The sequence below is a fragment of the Cyprinus carpio genome, chromosome B3 (genome assembly GCF_018340385.1).
Source record: "Cyprinus carpio isolate SPL01 chromosome B3, ASM1834038v1, whole genome shotgun sequence".
Lineage (NCBI taxonomy): Eukaryota > Metazoa > Chordata > Actinopteri > Cypriniformes > Cyprinidae > Cyprinus > Cyprinus carpio.
The window spans coordinates 20,167,223-20,188,740 of record NC_056599.1 but is presented as its reverse complement, the minus strand read 5'-3'; the positions used below and the strand labels follow the sequence as shown (position 1 = coordinate 20,188,740).

General features: G+C 39.0%; 3 protein-coding genes across 5 annotated transcripts; 1 reads left to right on the top strand and 2 right to left on the bottom strand.

Moving 5' to 3' along the window:
* Positions 1 to 136: 136 nt before the first annotated feature.
* Positions 137 to 10,352, bottom strand: LOC109047698 (DNA topoisomerase 3-alpha-like). Its single transcript, XM_042720147.1, has 20 exons — positions 10,239 to 10,352; positions 8,912 to 10,068; positions 8,696 to 8,755; positions 8,541 to 8,614; positions 8,386 to 8,461; positions 8,194 to 8,302; positions 7,957 to 8,100; positions 7,700 to 7,870; positions 7,474 to 7,577; positions 7,281 to 7,355; positions 6,646 to 6,728; positions 6,348 to 6,555; positions 5,567 to 5,752; positions 4,151 to 4,280; positions 3,959 to 4,072; positions 3,701 to 3,866; positions 3,431 to 3,577; positions 3,199 to 3,321; positions 1,071 to 1,786; positions 137 to 426 (listed from the first exon to the last, which is right to left on the bottom strand). The coding sequence occupies exons 2-20, from the start codon at positions 9,080 to 9,082 to the stop codon at positions 272 to 274; spliced, it is 3,012 nt and encodes a 1,003-aa protein (XP_042576081.1). The 5' UTR covers positions 9,083 to 10,068; positions 10,239 to 10,352; the 3' UTR covers positions 137 to 271.
* Positions 10,353 to 10,397: 45 nt separating this feature from the next.
* Positions 10,398 to 15,112, top strand: LOC109047714 (guanine nucleotide exchange protein smcr8a). Of its 2 annotated transcripts, XM_042720149.1 has the most exons (3): positions 10,398 to 10,967; positions 11,070 to 12,892; positions 13,030 to 15,112. In XM_042720149.1, the coding sequence occupies exons 1-3, from the start codon at positions 10,773 to 10,775 to the stop codon at positions 13,475 to 13,477; spliced, it is 2,466 nt and encodes an 821-aa protein (XP_042576083.1). In that variant the 5' UTR covers positions 10,398 to 10,772; the 3' UTR covers positions 13,478 to 15,112. The 2 variants fall into 2 exon arrangements, with proteins under 2 accessions (XP_042576083.1, XP_042576082.1); XM_042720148.1 differs by having other exon boundaries at positions 10,398 to 12,892.
* A 211-nt stretch (positions 15,113 to 15,323) lies between these two features.
* On the bottom strand, positions 15,324 to 21,262 carry LOC122136526 (serine hydroxymethyltransferase, cytosolic-like). 2 transcript variants are annotated; one of them, XM_042720150.1, is made up of 12 exons: positions 21,113 to 21,262; positions 20,138 to 20,236; positions 19,806 to 19,951; positions 19,549 to 19,664; positions 19,292 to 19,452; positions 18,828 to 18,909; positions 18,255 to 18,467; positions 18,056 to 18,172; positions 16,349 to 16,471; positions 16,135 to 16,251; positions 15,913 to 16,023; positions 15,324 to 15,834 (listed from the first exon to the last, which is right to left on the bottom strand). In XM_042720150.1, the coding sequence occupies exons 2-12, from the start codon at positions 20,222 to 20,224 to the stop codon at positions 15,662 to 15,664; spliced, it is 1,446 nt and encodes a 481-aa protein (XP_042576084.1). In that variant the 5' UTR covers positions 20,225 to 20,236; positions 21,113 to 21,262; the 3' UTR covers positions 15,324 to 15,661. The 2 variants fall into 2 exon arrangements, with proteins under 2 accessions (XP_042576084.1, XP_042576085.1); XM_042720151.1 differs by lacking the exon at positions 21,113 to 21,262 and adding an exon at positions 20,340 to 20,363.
* Between the last annotated feature and the right edge of the window lie 256 nt (positions 21,263 to 21,518).

Here is a 21,518-nt window from a genome sequence, read left to right as displayed (position 1 = left end):
AAACCTTTTAGTTCAGCATTTTACATGTAGTATACAGTAAATGTCAGACTGTGTAACACTACTGTAGATCATGCAATATGTAAACAATTTACTCATCATGAGAATAAACGAAGACACAAAATAAGTAAGGTTTTACTTAAAATAACTTTATTTTACACAATACAATGTATTATTCACATAAAAATAATTAAACATATGATAAGATTCATTTCATTTACATGTATATTTATATTGTACAAAAACTGCAGGAACTTTTTTTTATTGTTATTTTTTATTTGCCCTGTGGACAGGTGACCCGTGTGTGACCCGGCTCATGACATATTCCACAGGTTCTCGGCCTTTTGGCAGTGGGGGGCTTGTTTGAGGTAGTGCTGGCCTTTTTGTTCCCAGGAGGTCTGGCACCATTTCCTCCAGGGAAAACTGTGGCTAAAAAGTGAAAGGAAATGGAAATTATTAGCAAAAAAAGACAATATTGAAGAAATGATTGGCAACTGAAATATTTACATTTCTTTGAAACCATATAAAACAATGTTGTTTTCTTCCTCCACAAAATGCAGCACAGTCACAGCCATTTGGAACATACCTGATGTTTAACATGTGGTCTAGATTTTGCAGCACAAACCGACATAAATAGAAAACAAGCGACTGACAAAATGTCTCAAAAAAATGTCCCACTTGATTTAAATTTATTTTAAAATGTAATTTATTCTTGTAACAGCAAACTGCATTTTCAGCATCATCATTCCTGTCTTTAGTGTCACATGCTCCTTCAGAAATCATTCTCATATGCTAATTTGATGCTCAAGATAAATTTTCTGATTAATAGAAAGCTTAAAAACAATATATTGGAAATAGAAATCTTTTGGAACATAAATGTCTTAACTGTCAAACATTTGGATCAATTCCTTACTGAATAAAAGTATGAATTTCTGTTTTTTTTTTTAATCTTACTGACCCTAGACATCTGAACAGCAGTCTATGTATGAATGATCCTATTCAACATATTCTGATCATATTCTGCCTATGTATATAAAATCTTCAGTGCAAAACATTATAGACAGGCATTGTACCTGGAGCCACATTTTCGTTCGCCCACTGGAAGAACCCACACTGCTGATCACGTGGTTTCCCGCAGGTGTGGAACATTCGCCCCTTGTTTGGCCCATCTTTCATGACGGTCCTGGTCACTGCAGGCTCATTACAGTTACACATAGTCTCACCATCATCACCTCCAGATCCTCTGTTGTTTTGCCTCTGCTGAGGTACGTTCCCAAAGCCAGCTGAGGGCCTGGGAGGTTGGGGATTCTGAGTCATGGGTCCTCTACTCCCTCCGGGCGCTCCCTGCTCAGCCGGCGGATCAGCCCACAGGAAGAACTTACAGTCTCCTGTGTTACACTTGTAAAACTGACGGCCTTGATTGGGACCCTCTTTGCGAACAGTGAGAAGAATGGCATCCTGACCACAGTTACACACAATGGCCCCGCCCTGGGCTGAAGCTGGTGGTTGTGTTGCCCGTGGAGGTGGCAGACTGGCTGTGGGGCGGCTGCCGTTGGCTCCGGGTGCTGGAGGTGTAACCCTGGATGGAGGTGCTGAGTTGGTTCTAGGCACATGATGCTGATTTGATCCAGAGCCGTTATGTGCCCGCGAGCCAGAATCTGCTTCTCCTCCTCGGATATATCTCAAGTTTAAGACCTCTCTGAGAGTCTCATCACATCCTCCGATGCATCCAACAAATTCAAGGGGCATCATAGGTGGCAAACTTCCCCTCTTGAATTTAAGCTTCAGCCTGTCAAGGATTTTATGAATAAAAACAAAACATTATTTAAAATGACCATATTTACTTAGTTAATTCACCCTTATTGTCCATGATTCTTAAGTGTAAGTTAGTTTGCATTAGTTAATACAGTAGAAATCACGAACAAATGAATTTTTTTTAACATTTATTAATCTAGGTTAATGTTAACTTGTTAAAATATATTGATGTATGTTGATAATTCATGTTGTTCATACTACCAAAAAAATTATTTTACAATTTAAGTTAATTTACACGATTAATATAGATAATTAATAATAATATTAATAATGATTAATAATAAATATTAAATGCTGTAAAAGTATTATTCAATGTTTTTTTTCCCTTGATCATAGCTACTACATAAACTAACGCTAACATATAAAACCTTATTGTAAAAATACAAAAATACCAAAAATACAACACTGTTCAAAGTTTGGGGTCAGCATGAGTTCTTTTATGTTTTGAAAGAGGTCTCTTATGCACATCAAGGCTGTTTTTTATTGAAAATACAGTAAAAACAGTAATATTGTGAAACATTATTACTAATTAAAAGAACTGGTTTCTATTTTAATATATTTTAAAATGTAATTAATTTCTGTGATGATAAGCAGATTTCAAATCAGCAAGACTTTCAGAAATCATTACATACGATTTTTGTGCAAACAGTGATACATCAGGATTCTCTGATAAATAGAAAGTTCAAAAGAACAGCATTTATTCAATTTAGTGAATCCCTGCTGAATAATAGAAGGTGCACTAAGCAATTTTTGCCAAACAATGTTGATATTTGAAAGCACCAAAACAAACATGCCCATACCCCAACAGGACCTCGCCCTTATTTTGAAATCTCCGCCCCATACGAACGTACACAACCATGACAACGACGATCGTGGAAACAAGCGAAGATGACACAAGCACTTTCAAACAAAAGCCAACACGGATAAGTTGTGTGAAACGAAGGCACATCCACATTATTTACCTATCAAAAAGAAACAACGCACCCTCGGCATCTGATTCGAGCCCTTCCCGCTCCTTGAGTTTCCCTCCACTGCTGGAAAGCTGCTCCGATATTTCACAGGTCCTTCCTGATCATAACCCTTTTTTTTTATGTTTTTTTTTCTTTGATATTTTTTTATCTGCCATCTCTCTCTATCTATAGTCAATCTGCTAATATCCATCCTCTCTTCTCTCTATCATCGGATCAAGACACGCCCCCTTACTGCTGATTGGCTAAAAGTGTGTTTTGGGACTCGGTCCGACGCTGTGGTCAAAAGCGTTTTTTTAAAAATCGCTTATTGCACCTTTTTTAAAAAACCTTACTGAGTCCAAACTGTTGAACAGTACTGTAAATGCTTCATGATATTAAAATGACTACAAAGTAACGTGATAAGCACAATCCTTACATATGCACTGGATACGGATGGCAAGTTGGACAGATGCTCTCGTCTCTGCTGACCTCCAGAACTGTGTCTGGAAACCACACGGCTGCTTTACAGGCAGGATATCCCATACATGAAAGAAACATCCTGCACAGAGTGACATAAAAAGGGTGATCAGAAGAGGAGGCACAAAAAACAAATGAATAAACTACAATCATTTAAATTCCAGTTATATTAACACATAGTGTTGTCTCACCTTGTGCTGTCTTTCTTCTTCTTCAGCACCATGTCACGGTTACACTGGGGACACTTTCGCACTGGTAATGGTATCTCCATTTCTCCTTGCTCCTGTTCAGTAATCTCCTGAGCAGGGCCCAGATAATTTGACAAAGCCTCATCCAATCTGCAGAAAATATGAAAAGGTTCAAATTTGTACTTAAAATGTAATTGGCAACTACACAGCTGGAACAAACAAAAGTAGAGATGTAGATCTCATTGACCTTTGCAGTGCTACATTCAGACTCACTTCTTTGCCTTCCTCACGGACTCGATAAAAACAGCCTTGTATTTGGCCACATGATAACTGAGGACAGAGGCTTTGTCCTTTCGGCCCTCTGACACAAGTTTAAGGTCAGCCTCCAGCTCTGCTCTCAGGTCTGGTTTAGACATCTCATACCCCATTGAGTTATACCCTGAAACAATGTTACACTCAATTTCACACAAATCACAGATATTAAACCATTCTCTAAAGACTTCAATACTAGCGATATACTGATCTTGTTACCTTCAACGAGACCCATGCCAAGTTCTCCAGGAAGGAACCTCTGGTCAGCCGTCAGCCCCACATACATGCGACTCTTTATGGTCTCAATGTGATCAGCATGTGTTGCATCGGTACCTGCAGCGACAACTCAAATTGAGTGTCACACAACTCATGTTGTAAAAGGTACAAAACTGGACTGATAGATTTCAGTACCAATGCCATGTTTCTCCATAAGTGATATCAAATCAGCCTCTGTCAGAAGCTGGGGTGGACTGGTCTGTCCTTCCACCATCTCAATCGCTGTGGGCTGGAACGTGGTGTCAGCCGTATATAATGGAATAACCTGTGGGGGGAAAAAAAATACTTAAAGGGATAGTTCACCCAAAAATGAAAATTCTGTCATTAATTACTCGCCTTCATGTCGTTCCAAACCCAAAAGACATTCGTTCATGTTCAGAACACAAATTAAGATATTTTTGATAAAATCTGAGAGTTGTTCACATTCAGTAGACCACGCGCACTCGCTGAACGTAAACAACGCTCATTACGTTGATTATGTTGTGGGGTACTCTCCAAAATGATGGAAGACGGTAACTTGAGGAAAATAATTCCTGAATAAATTTTTATTGTTGCAACAAAAAAGTTTTATTGTTTTCTTTGTGCACAAAAAGTATTCTCGTAGCATCGTAAAACTGCGGTTGAACCACTGATGTCACATGGACTGTTTTACTGATGTCCTTGCTACGTTTCTGGACCTGAGAACATTTCAGTTGCATTGCTGTCTATGGAGAATCAGAAAGCTCTCGGATTTCATCAAAAATATCTTAATTTGTGTTTCGAAGATGAACGAAGGTCTTACGTGTTTGGAACGACATGAGGATCAGTAATCAATGGCTGAATTTTAATTTTTGGGAGAACAAACCCTTTAAAAGTGAAACTGATGTGACATAATTAGAAACAAAATGAGGCAAAAAAAGAGTTTGTTTCAATAGTTTAAAAAAGCTTGCCAAAGTGCATCAGTCCATCGAGGTTAGATGAACTCACCAGAGCTTCTTCACAGTAGAAACTGAAGTTGTAATTCTAACTGATGCGTTACTGACACGATTTTTTCATGTTTAATAGAGTAAAGCTGCTTGCATTCAGAGCCGATCCTCCCTATACGCAAAATATGCAAGCTGCATAGGGACCTCGTTTTTGAATTTGGCCAGCGATAATGAAAACATGAATTATAATTTCTTTTAATGCAGTGCGTTGTCGCCCTTTCTATGTAAAAATCAGTCAAATCATGTAATGTGAAAGTCGTACAGTTTTGCTCGAGACTAAAAAAATGAGCTCAAAGCGTACCGAGCTGCGGAAGAGACACTGTTTCTCAAGCGCTTTCCACGAGCGCGATTCAAGACAGAGTTAAATATGGACAAATGCGATTCATTCATTCGTTCATAACTACTCATTCCCCACTATACCCCCCCCCCAACCCTGCCGACACAGTTTTGCGTAGGGCCCCCAGAAGTCTAGGATTGACACTGCTTGCATTACAATATAAGTGCAATATAAATGTGATCAAATGGTTTCTTAACTGAAAACTATATGCAAAGCTATAAATTGTATTATGTTTTGAGAAGCATTCACCTTATTGTACCACTTGTCGTAAGGGTACACTTCCAGATAATTGCGAGCAATGATCGTCAATCCACTCGCTGAGAATCTCTCTTCAGCTATTTCAATCTCGACAGTCACCTCTTGTCCCTGAGCATCTTTGGAGCAACAGGCCAGGAAGTGACGTACTATGAACTCATACAGCCGCTTTTCATTTCCCTTTAAAAAAAGAAAAATAATTAAACACTGTCGTTGTGTAAGTTGGTACCAGTTACGATGGTCCACTCCAAACAGGGAGGTAGGACTAGGGTCAACCCTTTATGACTACAGTGTACCCATCTTCTAATGGCTACTTCCAGCAGGATAATGCACCATGTCACAAAGCTCAAATCAACTCAGACTGGTTTCTTGAACATGACAATGAGCTCACTTTACTCAAATGGCCTCCACAGTCACCAGATCTCAATCCAGTAGAGCAGCTTTGGGATGTGGTGGAACGGGAAATTCGCATCATGGATGTGCAGCCGACAAATCTGCAGCAACTGCGTGATGCTATCATGTCAATATGGACTAAAATCTCTGAGGAATGTTTCCAACACCTTGTTGAATCTATGCCATGAAGAATTAAGGCAGTTCTGAAGGCAAAAGGGGGTCCAACCCGATACTAGCAAGGTGTACATAATAAAGTGGCCAGAAAGTTTATATATAGGCTACTGTATATGGAGATAATACCACATATTGTGCTACTGAGACACTCAAAATTACTGCAAGGGAAATTTCTTCACCGCGACAGCCCTAAAGGGAGTTTGCTCACCTGTAAACTGTTGGTGTATTTAGTGGGGTGAATGGGGGGATGGGCCTGATCAGATTTGTTTCCATTTCGAGGTGTGGGCCCACCGCTTTCCAAAATGCGCTGAGCAAAATTTCCCCATTCGTTGTCTTGTGTCTGTTGCTCAACCAGCGTGGTTAGGTTCAGGTTCTGTGGAAACATGTTGGTCTCAGTACGAGGATAACTGATGAACCTGGAAGGAAACAGACAGGCTGATTTGTGAAGGGACACAACAGACATGCTGTAGACCACAGACATCTGGATGAAATAAGCTTTAACACACCCTTGAGTGTACAGCTTTTCTGCGATTTTCATGGTTTCTTTGGCACTTATCCTCAGTTTTCTTGAAGCCAGTTTTTCAAGTTCCTGGAAAAAGAAATTAAAACGCATTAAAAAATATATTACATTGTTTCTCATCGATTCGGTTGTTGAACACACTTAACTCATTCAGCAGCACTAGTACTCATTTTTGGGTCTTAATGGGTGTAAGCCATTCATAAACTTACAAGCTATACTAACTTTAGTAGCTAATGACCATTGTGTACACAAAACTGTCAAATTTGTCTATATTTATGATTTTGCGTGTAGTGGTATAGCATACACTAAATGAACAAAAGTACACTACCATTCAAAATTTGGGGTCAGTAAGAATAAATTAGGTATAACTTAAGTTTAAAATAGAAAACAGTTATTTAAAATACTAATATATTTTACAATAATACTGTTTTCACTGTATTTTTGACCAAATAAATGCAGCCTGGGCAAGCATTTCTTTCCGAAACATTCGAAAGATCTCACTAAACCCACATTTCTGAATGGTAGCGTATGGGTGTGATGTCTGAGTGTCCACATACACACTTTTGTCCATATTTCCAAATGTTTTAATGTATAAAATCTGTCAAGTTTTAAATGACTTACCACAGTGTCAAGAGGTAAAGGTCGCCATTTGCTTTTTGGTTTACTTGTTACAGATATCACTTTCGCCATCGGATCCTAAGAAAAGATTAAAACCAAACACAGAAAACGTATGATGACTTAATAATGAACTACACAGCTTACATATGTTTTTTTTTTTTTTTTTTTAATTAACAAGTCAAGCAGAAGCACACACCTCCATGCACATCTGATACAGCACAAGGCATGCTGTGTGATTGAAAAGGCGATGTCTTTTCCAGCTGAATTCAACTGATTCCTCTTCATTAGGCTCATGGACAACTATCAAACAGAAATTTCACATACACACAATAAAGCACGTGTGACGACACTGCAAAGCACTTCTTGTACTTGTAAGTAACTGTGTGTGTAAATTAAAAAAAAAAAAAAAAAAACCAGAGTACCTTTGATTTTAAAGAAAGTTTCAGGGACAAAGGCTTGAATGGCTTTAAAACGCTCTACCACAAAGCCAAGGGTCGGGAACTGACAGCTGCCATAACTGATGAGCTGATCAGAGAGAGATTCTGGGAATATCTTCTGCAAGCGTAGAGTCTGGAACCTGGTAAACGATGCCCCTGAAGGAACACAATGTGCATACGCTAAACACGGCCTAGCATGCAGTCACTTGTGTTTATGTTCTCTTCTATATTTAACTAGCTACCGATGCGGAGGTCCAGCTCCTGTCTCACATCCACCGCATCACTGACGTTGACGTCCGGCTCAGTAAGGGTCTCACAGGCTCTCCTTATGGAGTTGGGGGTGATCTCAGAGAACCGTGCACGGAAGACCTGAATGTTTGGCTTCACTATTAAAAGATATCCCATGTTAAAAGGCAGTTAGAGACATACAGCACCAGTGCAGTGAATAACTAGAACCATGATGCACTGACTAAACTCACCTGCTTTGCAAACATCAATGACCTCAAAGCCGATATTTTCTCCTTCTCTGTCACAATCAGTCCAAATGACCAGAGCTTGGCACTGTCTCACCTCCCTCTCCAAAGTCCTCTGGATAATGCAGATGCATATATTAAAATGCAAGCTCATATTCTAAAAGAAACAAATCTAAGAGCACGCATGAAAGTGAATACTTTGATGGGTGTAAAGTTCTCAGGGCAGTACTTCTCCACCTCAGCGTCAAACAACAGGACTGGATTACAACTATGCCTGTGAAAACACACCACACGACGAAGTTTAACTGAATATGTACACTGCATTATCATTAGAGATGTGAAGAAGTTTTTACCATTTCTGAAAGGGAGCTTTGAATTCGAGACTCAAGAGATGTCCTGACACGGATGTCATGCTTACAGTTACATTCTGTGAACAAATACACACCACGATCAAAAACAGACCCTATATACTACTTACACGTACTAATTAACCCCAAAAATGACTCACTTGACCAAAGAGGTGGTATTCGTACTCATATATTTTATTGTAAACAGAGTAGCCTTCTCTCTGTCAAGAACAAAAAAGATTCATTACCAGTGATGATCACTATCACATACAAATATAAACAACATTTGACAGACATGAAAAAAGTAACAACTCGTTTAATAACTGCTATAAGGTCTGACATTACGGATGAAAGTAGCTTAACTGTGTAACACTCACTCTTCTCGAGCTCCCGTTTGACATGATCTCTGCTATGCCCTTAGCTGCATCGTTCTTCTCGGCAACACAGAGCACTTTCTTAATCTGTGTGCGCCTGATCATGCTTACAGATACTTGTCTATAAAATCGACTGTCGATGGTCACTCTCAGTGATCTAAACAAAACGTTCATAACTGTGATCTAGCGGCGCATGATCACTGTCATCTCCCAACACTACATCAAAACAACAGCTTCCCGAGGAACATAAAACCCTGACGACCTATAAGTTAACTGAGATAAAACATAGCAGCGAAAACGGGAAGAAATCTCTGTAAACGTTTTTTAAAAAGTGTGAACACAGCAGACGAATCAGCTCTGGGTAAAAACTTCCAATTTCGGCGCCCACTTCTTCTTCTTCGGATTTTTGGCGTATTCCGCACCACAGGCACATACCGCCACCAACTGTTTATATATTCATACGTTTATTTTATTAATCATCAATACCTCATATTTTATTCATATTTATTATAGTTAATTTTATGTCGGGTTCACCCAAGTTATATTTCTGGCTGCTGCGTGTTTAGCTCCCATGCCAAAAAAAAAAAAAAAACAGTTTGTGTGTTCCCCTTTATTTAACTATTAAATTATTTTTTAAAATCTTGTTTCTGCCATATATTCCATTACTATTCTTTGATTAATACCTTCTTTTAATCATTTTCCTAATATCTAATGTGTCTTATTTTTTTCTTTATTACCTTTTTAGTTCTTTATCGTTTTAATTCTCTCTATGCTATTTTCAACATTTTAACGGTTTCTATCACACCACAAAAAAACACATTTAACTGTGACATATTTACCTATTTTGTATAGTGATGCATTTAGTCCTGTGTAATCGATTTTAAAATCACCTCATCTTTCCTACATCTTCCAAAATTGTATACTTCTGATTAATTGATTTTATAATAAAATCTTCCTGTATCAGCTATGTCCCACTTCTTCTGCCACTCTTTTCGGATATTTGATTTATTAACCTATTTAATTTCCCCTCTTCCTAAAGGGACTTCAATCTCGACTTTCCGGCGCCATGATGACGAGAATTGTCGTAAAAATACCGTGAAGCAATCTGTTTAGAATGCTGTGTTGTCTGTTGTGTATTTTCCCAACGACATGTCAATAACCTAAAAACAAATAATAATTCGTTAAAACCAATCAATCAGTCTACATGTATGTATAATAGCGAGTCGTGTCATACATTACGAATAATATAATTTCTCCCCTCGAACAATCAGGCGACACACATCATAACAAACGCAACACGCTGTGTCTCAAAACCTAGTTAGACACCTACGTGAGTAGCATATTTGGTCAGAGTCCGCTCAGTAAGCGTGTCCAGACTGCTGTCTATCTAGTCAGCTCTCTAGGTGTCGAACACATTCGCTTCCTCGTCAGGACAGTCACGTGGGAAGGTTACGCTCGTTTAAATATGGCTGCTGTTGGAGGATGTCAGTTTATTGAGCAGCTGGAGTACATTGTAATAGCGGCGTCTTCGTTTAGATTTGTTATGTAGATGCCTGGTTATAAATAGGCTTATGTAAGCGGCGACGATTGATAGATGTATGAGATTTATATCAGGTGACATCAGAGGTCTGTCAGGCTTGGAGAGCATCGTCTTCAGGCTTAATGTATTTCAGATCGTGATCTGAATCTGTGGACTGACCATCCGTGCTGCAAAGACGGAGAGTCCTCAGTGCACGGCGTATTTATGATTTATGTTTTTAAAATGATGTCTTTGTGAAATATTATGCTTTCATCGATTTAGATGCTGGGGCATATGGAAGGGTAGGGCTATTTCTGCTGATGTCTCTCTATAGACTCCGAGAACATGATTGGCTCACCAGATGTGGTGGCTTTTACCAAAGAAGATGACTTTGGGGACTCGTTCTCGGATCCGTGCTCACTTCCAGAGGAGTTTTCTGTGCCTTTGTTTGCTCATGCTGCCAATGCAAATCCCTGGACGAAGACATCCTTTGCGAAATTCTCGAAAGATTTCATACTCATCTCTGAATTTTCAGAACAGGTCGGTCCTCAGCCTTTACTCACCATTCCCAATGATCCCAAAGTGTGTGGGACGTTTGACCTTAACTACTTCTCACTTCGCATCATGTCTGTGGACTACCAGGCGTCCTTCGTTGGGCATCCTCCTGGCAGCAACTACCCAAAGCTAAATTTTGTGGAGGACTCAAAAGTTGTCCTGGGTGATTCCAAGGAAGGGGCGTTCGCTTACGTCCATCATCTGACGCTGTACGACTTGGAGGCGCGTGGATTTGTGCGCCCCTTTTGCATGGCCTACATTTCCGCGGACGAAAGGAAGATCATGCATCAGTTTCAAGAACTGTCGTCCGGGTTTTCCAAGGCTTCCGAATTTTTAAAACTAGGCAACAGGAAGGCTTTTGCGAACGAACTGGAAAAGAAACTGAAAGACCTGGAGTACACCAGATCGGTGCTGCACAAAGAGACTGAGCTGCAGAAAATGAACAATGGCTGTTACTCCACACAAGCTATTGAGAAGGCGAATGAATTGGCCAATGTGGAGAAGTCCATCTACGAACACAAAGATCTGCTGAGGCAAATAACATCTTATCCGTCCAGGAAAAGAAAAGATGTAGATTTTGTACAACACGAGACGGAGACACCAGGTGACACGAGTGTAATAGACGATACACTAAATATTAATCATTCTGATAAGACTGTGGAAACCGAAAGCGAGAGTAGAAAGTCCTCTTACACGCCTCAGCTCATAAAGGGCAAATCTGCGAAGTGCTTTGATAAACGCTTGAAAACGATGGAAGAGCTCTGCAACGCCAGCTTCTTCCACCAAACTCTAGAGCAACTAAACATAATTGAGAAGTCATTCCGAGGAGATCTGTGCCTTATTTACACTAGCCAGATCGACAGGGCCCTTCTGAGCAAACAGAGCGTTACTAGCTTCCTCTTCGAAGCTGAACGCGACTCGGAGTACGGAGGAACCTCAAAGGACTTCAGTATTTCTTCCAACAACCCAACTGTCCCCATTCTGAACTTATCTGGCGAGCCGCTGAGTCTCGAATCGTACACCACCTGCATAGATGTAGATCACGTTAAGCCAGGTGTGGAGTCTATGGAAGGGCGTCCCGAGTCCAGTACGTCTGACATTACGCAGGAGACCTCAGAGGCGGCCGACACGGAGACCAAAGGGAGTTTCAGTAGCGACAAGAGCATCGAGGCTTTTGGAGGTTTTAGTCCTTCCAGTCTACAGGCAAATTACTTTGATGGTCTGGAACGAAAGAGCAAGGTATCCATTGCATCAGCATCTGAAAACGCATCCGGCTCTGTTGCTGTCCCTCAAAGGACGTCTGACGGGAATCTAGTCCCGATGGATGCAGCCTGCTGTATTGGACAGGACGGTTTCATTTTTGAGGAACCTTTAGTTGAGCTCGCTCAGGAGTGCTGTGGCGATACAGTGGTGAACCAGGAGCCTCTGTCTCTTCTTCACGGAGACCCTGCCTTACAGATGGACTACATTCTGGAAGAGTCGGCCCTCGCAGAAAGCCCGAACATGGGACTGACTTTTTCTGAACTAAACACTGAGGAGGTGGCAAAAATTACTATCGAAGATGTCTCCGACAGTACGAGCTTCATGAGCGCCTCCACCAGTTCTGACCGAGCGGCGTCTCCGTTCACCTACGGCAGTGCGTCGACGCTGAAGAAGAAGAAGAAAGCGGGTCACAGCGCTCTTCGATTCATCAGGCAATATCCGTTTGCGCAGCAAGCCATTTTCTGTCTTCTGAGTGGCCGGACGCTCGTTATTTTAGGAGTGGACGAGGGCACGGTGAGGAAGCTAGTCAATGCTTTGTTCATTTTCGTTCCCAATCTCGGCAAGTACGGTGAAACCGTCCAACCGTGGCTTTCATCGCCATTTCAGCTCACCGACCTGCAGAGATGGAAACTTATTGGATTGCAGAGGTATGTGGCTGACCTGTAGTCAATCAATAACTCCGTATCATGGTTTCAAAAGCAGCCAGTTTTGTTGCTTGCAATGCTTTAAATCAATGACCAAAAGTGCAGTGTTAATTATTTTTGGTATTTCCTCTTTTTCCCAGAGCTGCCTCCCCGGCTGGATCCAGCATTCTCCACTCTTTGAATCGATACAGCCGTTACATAAGCATTTTGGACTGTGACAACAAGACCCTCCGGTGTCCGCCATACAAAGGAACTCTAGTAAGCCATTTGGCAGACCACAGGACTCAGATCAAACGTGGCAGTACCTACTTCCTCCATGTTCAGGGTATGTTGACTCAGCTTATAGCCAAGGCCTTCCTTTACACATTCTGCCATCACATTCACCTTCCCATGGACATCAACGACCAGGGCTCGGTAACGTCACGCAGGACTAATTTCTTGTTGCAGCTCGGCTACACTGTGGAGGAGAGTAAAATCGTCCAGTACCTAAGTGAGCTCATCAAGCAGCATTACATTCAGGGGTCCTCGAAGGGGGCCAACCAGTCTTTTTGTTTTAATTACACCACCAGCTATTTGTACAAAATCTGAATGTGTCCACTATCTGTTCCACATTAACCCCGATAAAATCAGGAGACCAAATGTATTGAATGTAATCACCTTTGTTTTTGTTCACAGCATTCCAGGAAGCAGCAGGTTGAACGTCTGGTGTTAGAAAATATGGTCTTGACTATTTGTTTAGTGCAGAGGTTGCATACTTAAATCTATTGCCAAACCGTCTTCAGTAAAATGGAGAAAATGGTTCCTCTTTGAGGCCTTACAAAAAGCTATGAAATAAAATGAAGACTGCAAAATTTCAGTTGTTCAAGCACAAGTAGTTGTTTTGAAAGAAGCCAAATGAAACGGTTTGTTTAAATATGTGTAGTCCCATGCTTGTTTTCATTGACAGCTACAGTTATGGGAACAGCAGCAGGAGAGTCTCTAATCACCATTTAATGAATCTGGTCCTGGTATCCCATTTAATAATTAATGCTTTTTGTCTTCACAAGGAAAGCAACTGTTGCTGCATGAAAATCACAAGCATAATTTAATGGAACTAACTTGCGTGGCAACAGAACAGTATGTTATGATACACATTCTCCTCCTTAAATATGCAGCCTTTATAAGATGCATTAGCATTATATGTATTTCAATCAGCAGATAATTTGATGTTAATTCATGGATTGGTCAGTTATAAGCTTTTTTGATAATTAATACACTAAACTGATTAATAACATAGGGAAAACATGCAAATTTGCAGATTTTTCCTTTTTTCTGCTCTCCCCAGTGGACAAAATCTGAGGGGGAAAACTGATTTTTTTTTTATAATACAACATTGAACAAAGGTTAAAGGCATGGTTAAACAAAAATGGAGCCAGCTACCCTTAGTGTTTTAACGTAATTGTGTGATAAGGTGAACGAATGTACTGCATGTAAGTTGTCACACTATGCATGTTTGAAGAACACAAAAATGTAATGACTGCAAAATATGGTGGCAGTTTTTAGACCCTTCCATTGTATCTCATGTGTTGTGCTGTTCAGCCTTTCTAGGTGTATTTAAAATGGATATAAATTGTCTAAGTTGTGTGCAAGCAACGTCAGCATGAGTAACTATGTGGATGAAGTGGCACTTCATTTGAATGGCTGTTGCAGTGATGTGAAATGAACGATAATGATGGTTGTTACCAAAATACATGGTCTGTAATTGTTATTCCCACTACTGCATGATAGCAGTTGTAGTTCAGAATTACAGATCTTGACCGCCACCGCTGTGTTTCATCGTAAGTGTGTCTTAATAGCAAGTTGTTTTGGCTACCCAGTAATTATTGGCCTTTGTAACGATTTGTCAGAGACAGATTTCTCAGCATTTAATTGCGGAGTCTGTTGAATGTAAATTGAGAATAAGCCATACCATTATACGCACATCAGCTTCTAAGAAGGTTATTTCTTTTTGTGGTTTCTGAACACATCTTGTTTGCTAGAGCTGTCCAAATCATGCATTTTTGTTGCTTCTTTACACAAATCTATTTTAAGACAGTATTGTGAGCTTGTCCGGGGTATATTCGTCATGCTGAAATGTTTATGGATCTTAAATCGAGTAAATTTTGAGGGTCATCTGTGTGCTTTGAGTTGCTGCCCATTGTGAAATTTCTCTGCCTTCAGTTTCATTAAATTATTTCTGATTTAGCTGTTTTGCATCATTATTAAATGGCATCATACCAACCCTGTCACAGTCTGTCTTTAGCAAAAACCGACTTAACTTTATTATATAGTAAAAGGCACATGATTCGTCTCATTCCGAATTTGTAATGACTTACACATGTCAGCTTATTAGAGTAAAAAGTAACAGTGAGATGTAAATTTTACACTTAATGAGCAAGAAAAAGGTCGTCACATGTTCACGTTTACAATATTTGAGGCTTTATTTGCACTGCATATACAGCTTCATTGCACCAGTTGGTTATTTTCTTCTGTTGATCTGTTTTAAGTGTACAGTAAGACTTTTCATAGATTACTTCAGCTTATTCTGCAATGGGTGTAACCCCAGAAGTGAGAGAAAACGTGACTAGAACACACTAGAGAAACCCATGAAATGTATAGTCAAAAACGGATCATTTGGTGATTTATATGAAAGGGAAGTCATCACATTGAGGTGCATGATGATTGCAGAGTGTTATTCAGGCCTTTGTGGCCATTAAATCAACAAATCTTAGCAAATAGTCGGAAAGACCGCAATTATAACTCTGGCAGCCCAGGCATTGGGAACTTTCCAGCAAAGTCTTCGACTTCCTTTCGAATTTCCTTTATTTTCAGTTGGTACTTCTCATTTCGAGCCAGTTCATCCTTAAACTCCTTCAAAGTCGCTTTAGGGTTCATGTTTCTTTGGATCTCCAGTGTCAACTCAATGCCTGAGGGGCACATACACATTGTCAATTATAATATCAAGAACAATATTCTTTAATGTTTCATTATTGCATAAAGCTCACCCTGGTGAATGAACTCGGCGACCTTACGGAAATCATCCTCCAAAAGTCCTCGAGATGTAAGAGCAGGAGACCCTAAACGAAGGCCGCTGGGGCGCAAGGCACTTTTATCACCTTCATTACAAATTTTGGAAAGAGAATCAGTGGAATAGCGGATTAGATTGTTGTAGTAAAACATACAAAAAGATGTCTAACATGATGTTTTTTTTTTAATTTTCAATGCACCTGGGCAGGTGTTCTTGTTGCAGGCAATGGCACAAGCCTCCAGGACTTTCTCTGCTCTTCCTCCATCAGTTCCATTTGAACGAAGATCAACCAAGATGAGATGATTATCTGAGCCACCTACATATAGAAACAAAAGATGAAGTGAACACAGCTCTGTCACCCTCAGCCAACGGTTTCATTTACGTATAATTTATTAAACCCTTAAGGAACTCACCTGTAACAACTTTGTAGCCCTTTTCCATTAGGGTGGCTGCTAAAGCCCTGCAGTTTGCTAGAACTTGCAACTGATAAGTCTTGAACTCTGAAGTCAGAGCCTGCTTTAAAGCAACAGCAACCCCTACGCATCACAAACAAATAAAATAAAATTAAGCACATAACCAAGAATACTGATAATCAGTTGTCATAAAAAGTAAATATTTTTTAGGTTATAACGTATTAAATTAAATAATTTATTAAAACAACAATTAATTATATAATTAATAAATATTTACCATTTAATTTAAATACGGCATATATTGGGTAGGAAAAAAAACTGCAATCAGTTTAAGGATGTCAGCTGGCAGGAATATTAATCAATTGTCATAAAATTTAATTCGTCATTTTTTAAAGTAAAAACATTAATAAATGTAAATAATTCAAAATAATACTTATTGTTTCAATTAAATAAAGCATATATTGTATGTGCTTTATGTCCATTTTCATAAATATTAATCATTTGTCATTTAGTTAAGTGATTATATAAATTTAGTTAAGTGATTATATCAATAAACACTTATTGAAATCATGTAATTTATAATTAATAAATTTTCTGTTTAATTTAAATAAGCTTACAAAATAAATATATGTTTAATTAACACGGTTTCATTTTTAAATTAATGTTTACAGAAAATGCATATATTCCATTAAAACAATCTGAAGATTGTAAAATATTTAAAATAACTATTGTCTTTGAATTTAAGTAATAACTCTCAGGGTAAATTCAGTACATATTTTATTTATATATATATATATATATATATATATATATATATATATATATATATATATATATATATGAATCACTTGTTGTATTCCTTATTTAATTAATATGAATCACTTGTTGTATTCCTTATTTCACATACATATATATACATATACACACACACTATACAGCGGGTAAAATAAGTATTGAACATTTTTCTCAGTAAATACATTTCTAAAGGTTCTGTTGATATGAAATTTTCACCTGATGTCAGTAACAACCCAAGTAATCCATACACACAAAGAAAACAAAATAGATAAGTTTAAATAAGTTAAGAATTAAGTTGAATGACACAGGGAAAAAGTATTGAACATGCTTACTGAAATTTATTTAATACTTTGTACAAAAGCCTTTGTTGTTAACGACAGCTTCAAGACGCCTCCTGTATGGAGAAACTAGTGGCATGCATTGCTCAGGTGTGCACCTTTAGAAATATATTAACTGAGAAAAATGGTGACGTGTTCAATACTCATTTTACCCGCTGTATATACATTTATATAACATACCACTAGACTGGTCATGATAAAATGACAGTGTTCCTGCATGCTCTCCTGGCAGGCACTGACATGACTGTCAGATGGGTTGATAAAGGGCCAGCAAACAAATGGTGCTTGTTGTCAAGTGTTTACAGTCAATGTAATCTTTACATACAGAGACATACTTGTGCGCTCTAACATCAGATGACTGTACAGACAGTGTTCTCAACATCCGATTGGATGGTTACTGAACTAAATTAAACAGCAAGCTTAATCAAATTACATGTTGATTAATAAATCATGGATTAATCATAAACATTCCTAGTTTAAATGCAAACTTACCTAACCTTATCTGACCTCATATAACTATCTCAACTTATCTCATCTCATCTTATCTAATCACATGGAGGACGTCAGCTCTTACCTGCAATGGCATGGTTGTGAGGGCCGCCCTGCAGTCCAGGAAACACTGCCTGGTTGATCAGACTCTCCAGGTTATACAGGGTCTCCTTGCCTGTCTTTGCATCAACACTACGAACCCCTGAAATTCAAGAGTGTATAATGACAGTACTGTCAATGGCCTAGATTTAGTGTAACAGCAGCTCAGTTCACACTGAACTCACCCTTCCTGAAGAAAATGACTCCTGCCCTGCAGCCCCTCAGGGTCTTGTGGGTGGTGGTGGAAACAACATCGCTGTATTCAAACGGAGACGGCACGACTCCTGCTGCGACTAAACCACTGATGTGAGCCATGTCTGCCAGAAGATACGCTCCGTTCTCATCTGCAATCTTCCTCAGGCGACTGTAGTCCAGGTTACGGGAATAACAGCTGGTGCCTATGGTGCACAGAAACGTTAATGGTGATGTCTGTCGTTTCTTTTGATGTTGAATTACTTTTTGTTTTTTCTCCAACCAGCCCATCAGAGCAGCACTGACTCCTTTATTTTTGCAAAATCTCTTATATCAGGTATAAGTGGTGGGCATAAAATGTGATTATTAATTACTTTAAGAAAATCAGTTTAATTTTTTTTTCCAAATAATTTATTAAACACTATTAAAACAACAGATAGATGAAAAAATGGTTTTCAAGTAAGACAATTTTTTTTAATTATTATTAATTATATTAATTAAATTATAAAAGCTATACATAGTGCAGTAAAAAAAAAAAATCCTCAGATTTTAGAAACGGCACTGACCTGCAATGATAAGTCTTGGGTGGAAAAGACGAGCATTTTCCTCAAGTCTGTCATAATCGATGTATCCAGTTTCTGGATTGACCTGGACACAAACAAAGGAATACAGGTTTAATATACAAGTGTTGTCTCAGCATTAGGGTTTTCTGTGCCCTAGTATTTACTCTTAACGTGTTGTCGATTTGAAACTTTGAATGCAAGATTCAAACTGTTGAATGCTAAAGGATTTATACACCCTGAAGAAGGCCCTTAGGCTGAAACGTGTCAGTATTGTTAAACATTAAACTAGTGCTGGAATCTTTTTTTCACAAAGGCATCATTCACCAAATCAGTCCGTATGCTGCAAATTCTGCCCATGTTACTTGTCTGGTTATCACTTTGACCTTCTAGCCAAATTACAAAATGCCAGTTTCCCCATTACTTCAGTTTAGAGTTCACCACAGTGTTGATTCTAATCGCAAGGTCACCTTATACGGCATGGACTCAAAGAAAATGGAAGTGGCTGAGATTTTCTTTTTGTCAGTCATGAAGCCGTGGGTGAGATGGCCACCATCAGGAAGATCAAGGCCCATGATGCGCCCATGAGGTTCCACTATGGCTGTGTATATGGCAAAGTTCGCAGGTGACCCTGAGGAAAAAAAAAAACAATGTGCGCTTGAGTTAATGTTTCATATGTTACATCATCTCTTACAGCAACAGTCTAGTGACACAGAAACAAACCCACCAGAGTACGGCTGAACATTCACTCCCCATTTCTCCGGGTCGAGGCCGTACACCTTGAGAGCTCGTTCCTGACACAAGCGCTCCAATTCATCGACATGCTCCGTGCCTCCGTAATACCTAACAACGTTAAACAAAGTCTGAAGCATTTTTTAATGCACAAGCTCATTTTCTAAGTGCAAAGTGTAAATCTTATTGGCATATGCAACAACATAAAATTGTAATGTACCAGTACATAAAATGTAGTTGCACAATAGTCACCTCTGACCAGGATAGCCTTCAGAGTACTTGTTGTTCATGCAGGAACCCAGAGCCTCCAAAACAGCCCGACTAGTGAAGTTCTCAGAGGCGATGAGCTCTAATCCATACGTCTGTCGCTTCTTTTCCTTCTTTATTATGTTAAATACCTAGTGCATACAGAAATATTTCTGTATTCATTTGATATGAATCATACTTCAGCTGAGCAAGGCTAGGCTAAAGCTGCAGATCAGAGTCTAGGAGACCAGATTTCATCATAACTAGTCAAAATAAAAAGGTTTGCACAGCAGAATATCACTCATGGTTCACCGCAAGGAGTCTTGAGGCTGTCTTACCTCTGGATCATTTGTGCTCAGAGGTTCCAGCATCATCTTGTTATGAGATTCCCATGTTTTATTGTGATGGCCGTTGATCTGTGCCATACTTTATGATCTCTAGAGGGAAAAAATGTTATATGTAAATGTTAGGAGACCCCCCATATGCAAAACATACTCTATAAACCGGGTAACATAATATGTAATAATAGCATTAATGTACTTGATCTCTTTAAAAGAGTATTCTTGGATCAAATGCAGAGTATGAATTTGCTTAGACTGATATCTAGTAATCGATTTTAAATCAAATAACGCTGAAATAAAACAGTAAACAGTAATAAAATTACTAAAACTAAAATAAATGAAGGTAAATATATTCAAAAATAACTAAAACGCAAATTAAAAGCACACGAAAACTGAAGAGAGAAAAAAAGTAAAAGGTAATTGAGAATATTAATAAAAACTGTAATAGTATATAAATAACCCTAACGTAACACTGCTCAGCTGTCAATCAAATGACGCAGCTGCAGAGCACGCTTCTGACAGACTGCGAAACCAACTTTGAGCAGGTTTCTCTCACTTCTCTCATCTTGTCGAGAACTTTAAAGGTAATTTTAGATTCGCAGCTACTGAAACATAAACCGGAACTACTGCGTCTAGGGTTACATTTTTCCCGCGAAATACATCCTGTAACTATTACATCTCAAACGACGAGTGGCTAAGGGACAAATGTTTACTTTATAATAACGAAAACGACGTGATTCTTTGACATGCAGGTGTTATATAGCAATTTGTACGTGCTCTTTATGCACCCATTTGCACAACGGTAACAGATTAAAGCATTCATCCATCGGCCGAGAATGTGGAGCACATGCAGACAGTCACAAGATTTTGATTTGCTCCACTACATCAAAACTGCTTTACGTTACCTACGCTTTAAACAGTGTTTATCTATACAGATGTGATGACACAGAATGAAAACCTTCTTCTGCTTACCTTTACAAATGTGGTTAATGGTTCGCCCCAAGTTGCTTTATGTGAAAACTTTCTTTTAGGTTTCCTCGTGTCGAAGTCCGCGAAATTTGGAAACCAATCAGCGCGCGGCGGGGCGTGGCTAATCTCTCTCCTGCCCCGCCCACACCGAAAGGCGTGATACAGCGAGCACATTTTCTTCATTTTCACCTTTTTGTTCTTTATTGTCTGCATTTTTTTGCTTACCCTTTTTGTTAATATCTCATATAATACATGCTACAGTCACCCTGGAGGTATGGAGTGTCCAATATGATAATACTAATATATGTAGCCTAACAATAATAATATAAAATATGTATTTTAAAAAAACTTGACCAAATGTTTCTGATGCCGACTGTCAATACATTTAACAACTACAACATTTAGAATA

Bases quoted from the DNA above. Each gene is read 5' to 3' on its own strand.
- LOC109047698 (XM_042720147.1), bottom strand. From the start codon at position 9,082: ATGAACGTTTTGTTTAGATCACTGAGAGTGACCATCGACAGTCGATTT. The intron at 7,871-7,956 runs GTAGCTAGTTAA...GTGTTCCTTCAG, and splicing joins GGAGCTGGACCTCCGCATCG to GGGCATCGTTTACCAGGTTC. The intron at 4,281-5,566 runs GTGAATGCTTCT...TTCCCCCCACAG, and splicing joins ACGACAAGTGGTACAATAAG to GTTATTCCATTATATACGGC.
- LOC109047714 (XM_042720148.1), top strand. From the start codon at position 10,773: ATGATTGGCTCACCAGATGTGGTGGCTTTTACCAAAGAAGATGACTTT. The intron at 12,893-13,029 runs GTATGTGGCTGA...TCTTTTTCCCAG, and splicing joins AAACTTATTGGATTGCAGAG to AGCTGCCTCCCCGGCTGGAT.
- LOC122136526 (XM_042720150.1), bottom strand. From the start codon at position 20,224: ATGGCACAGATCAACGGCCATCACAATAAAACATGGGAATCTCATAAC. The intron at 19,952-20,137 runs GTAAGACAGCCT...TGTATGCACTAG, and splicing joins TGAGCACAAATGATCCAGAG to GTATTTAACATAATAAAGAA. The intron at 18,173-18,254 runs GTGAGTTCAGTG...CTTGAATTTCAG, and splicing joins AGTCATTTTCTTCAGGAAGG to GGGTTCGTAGTGTTGATGCA.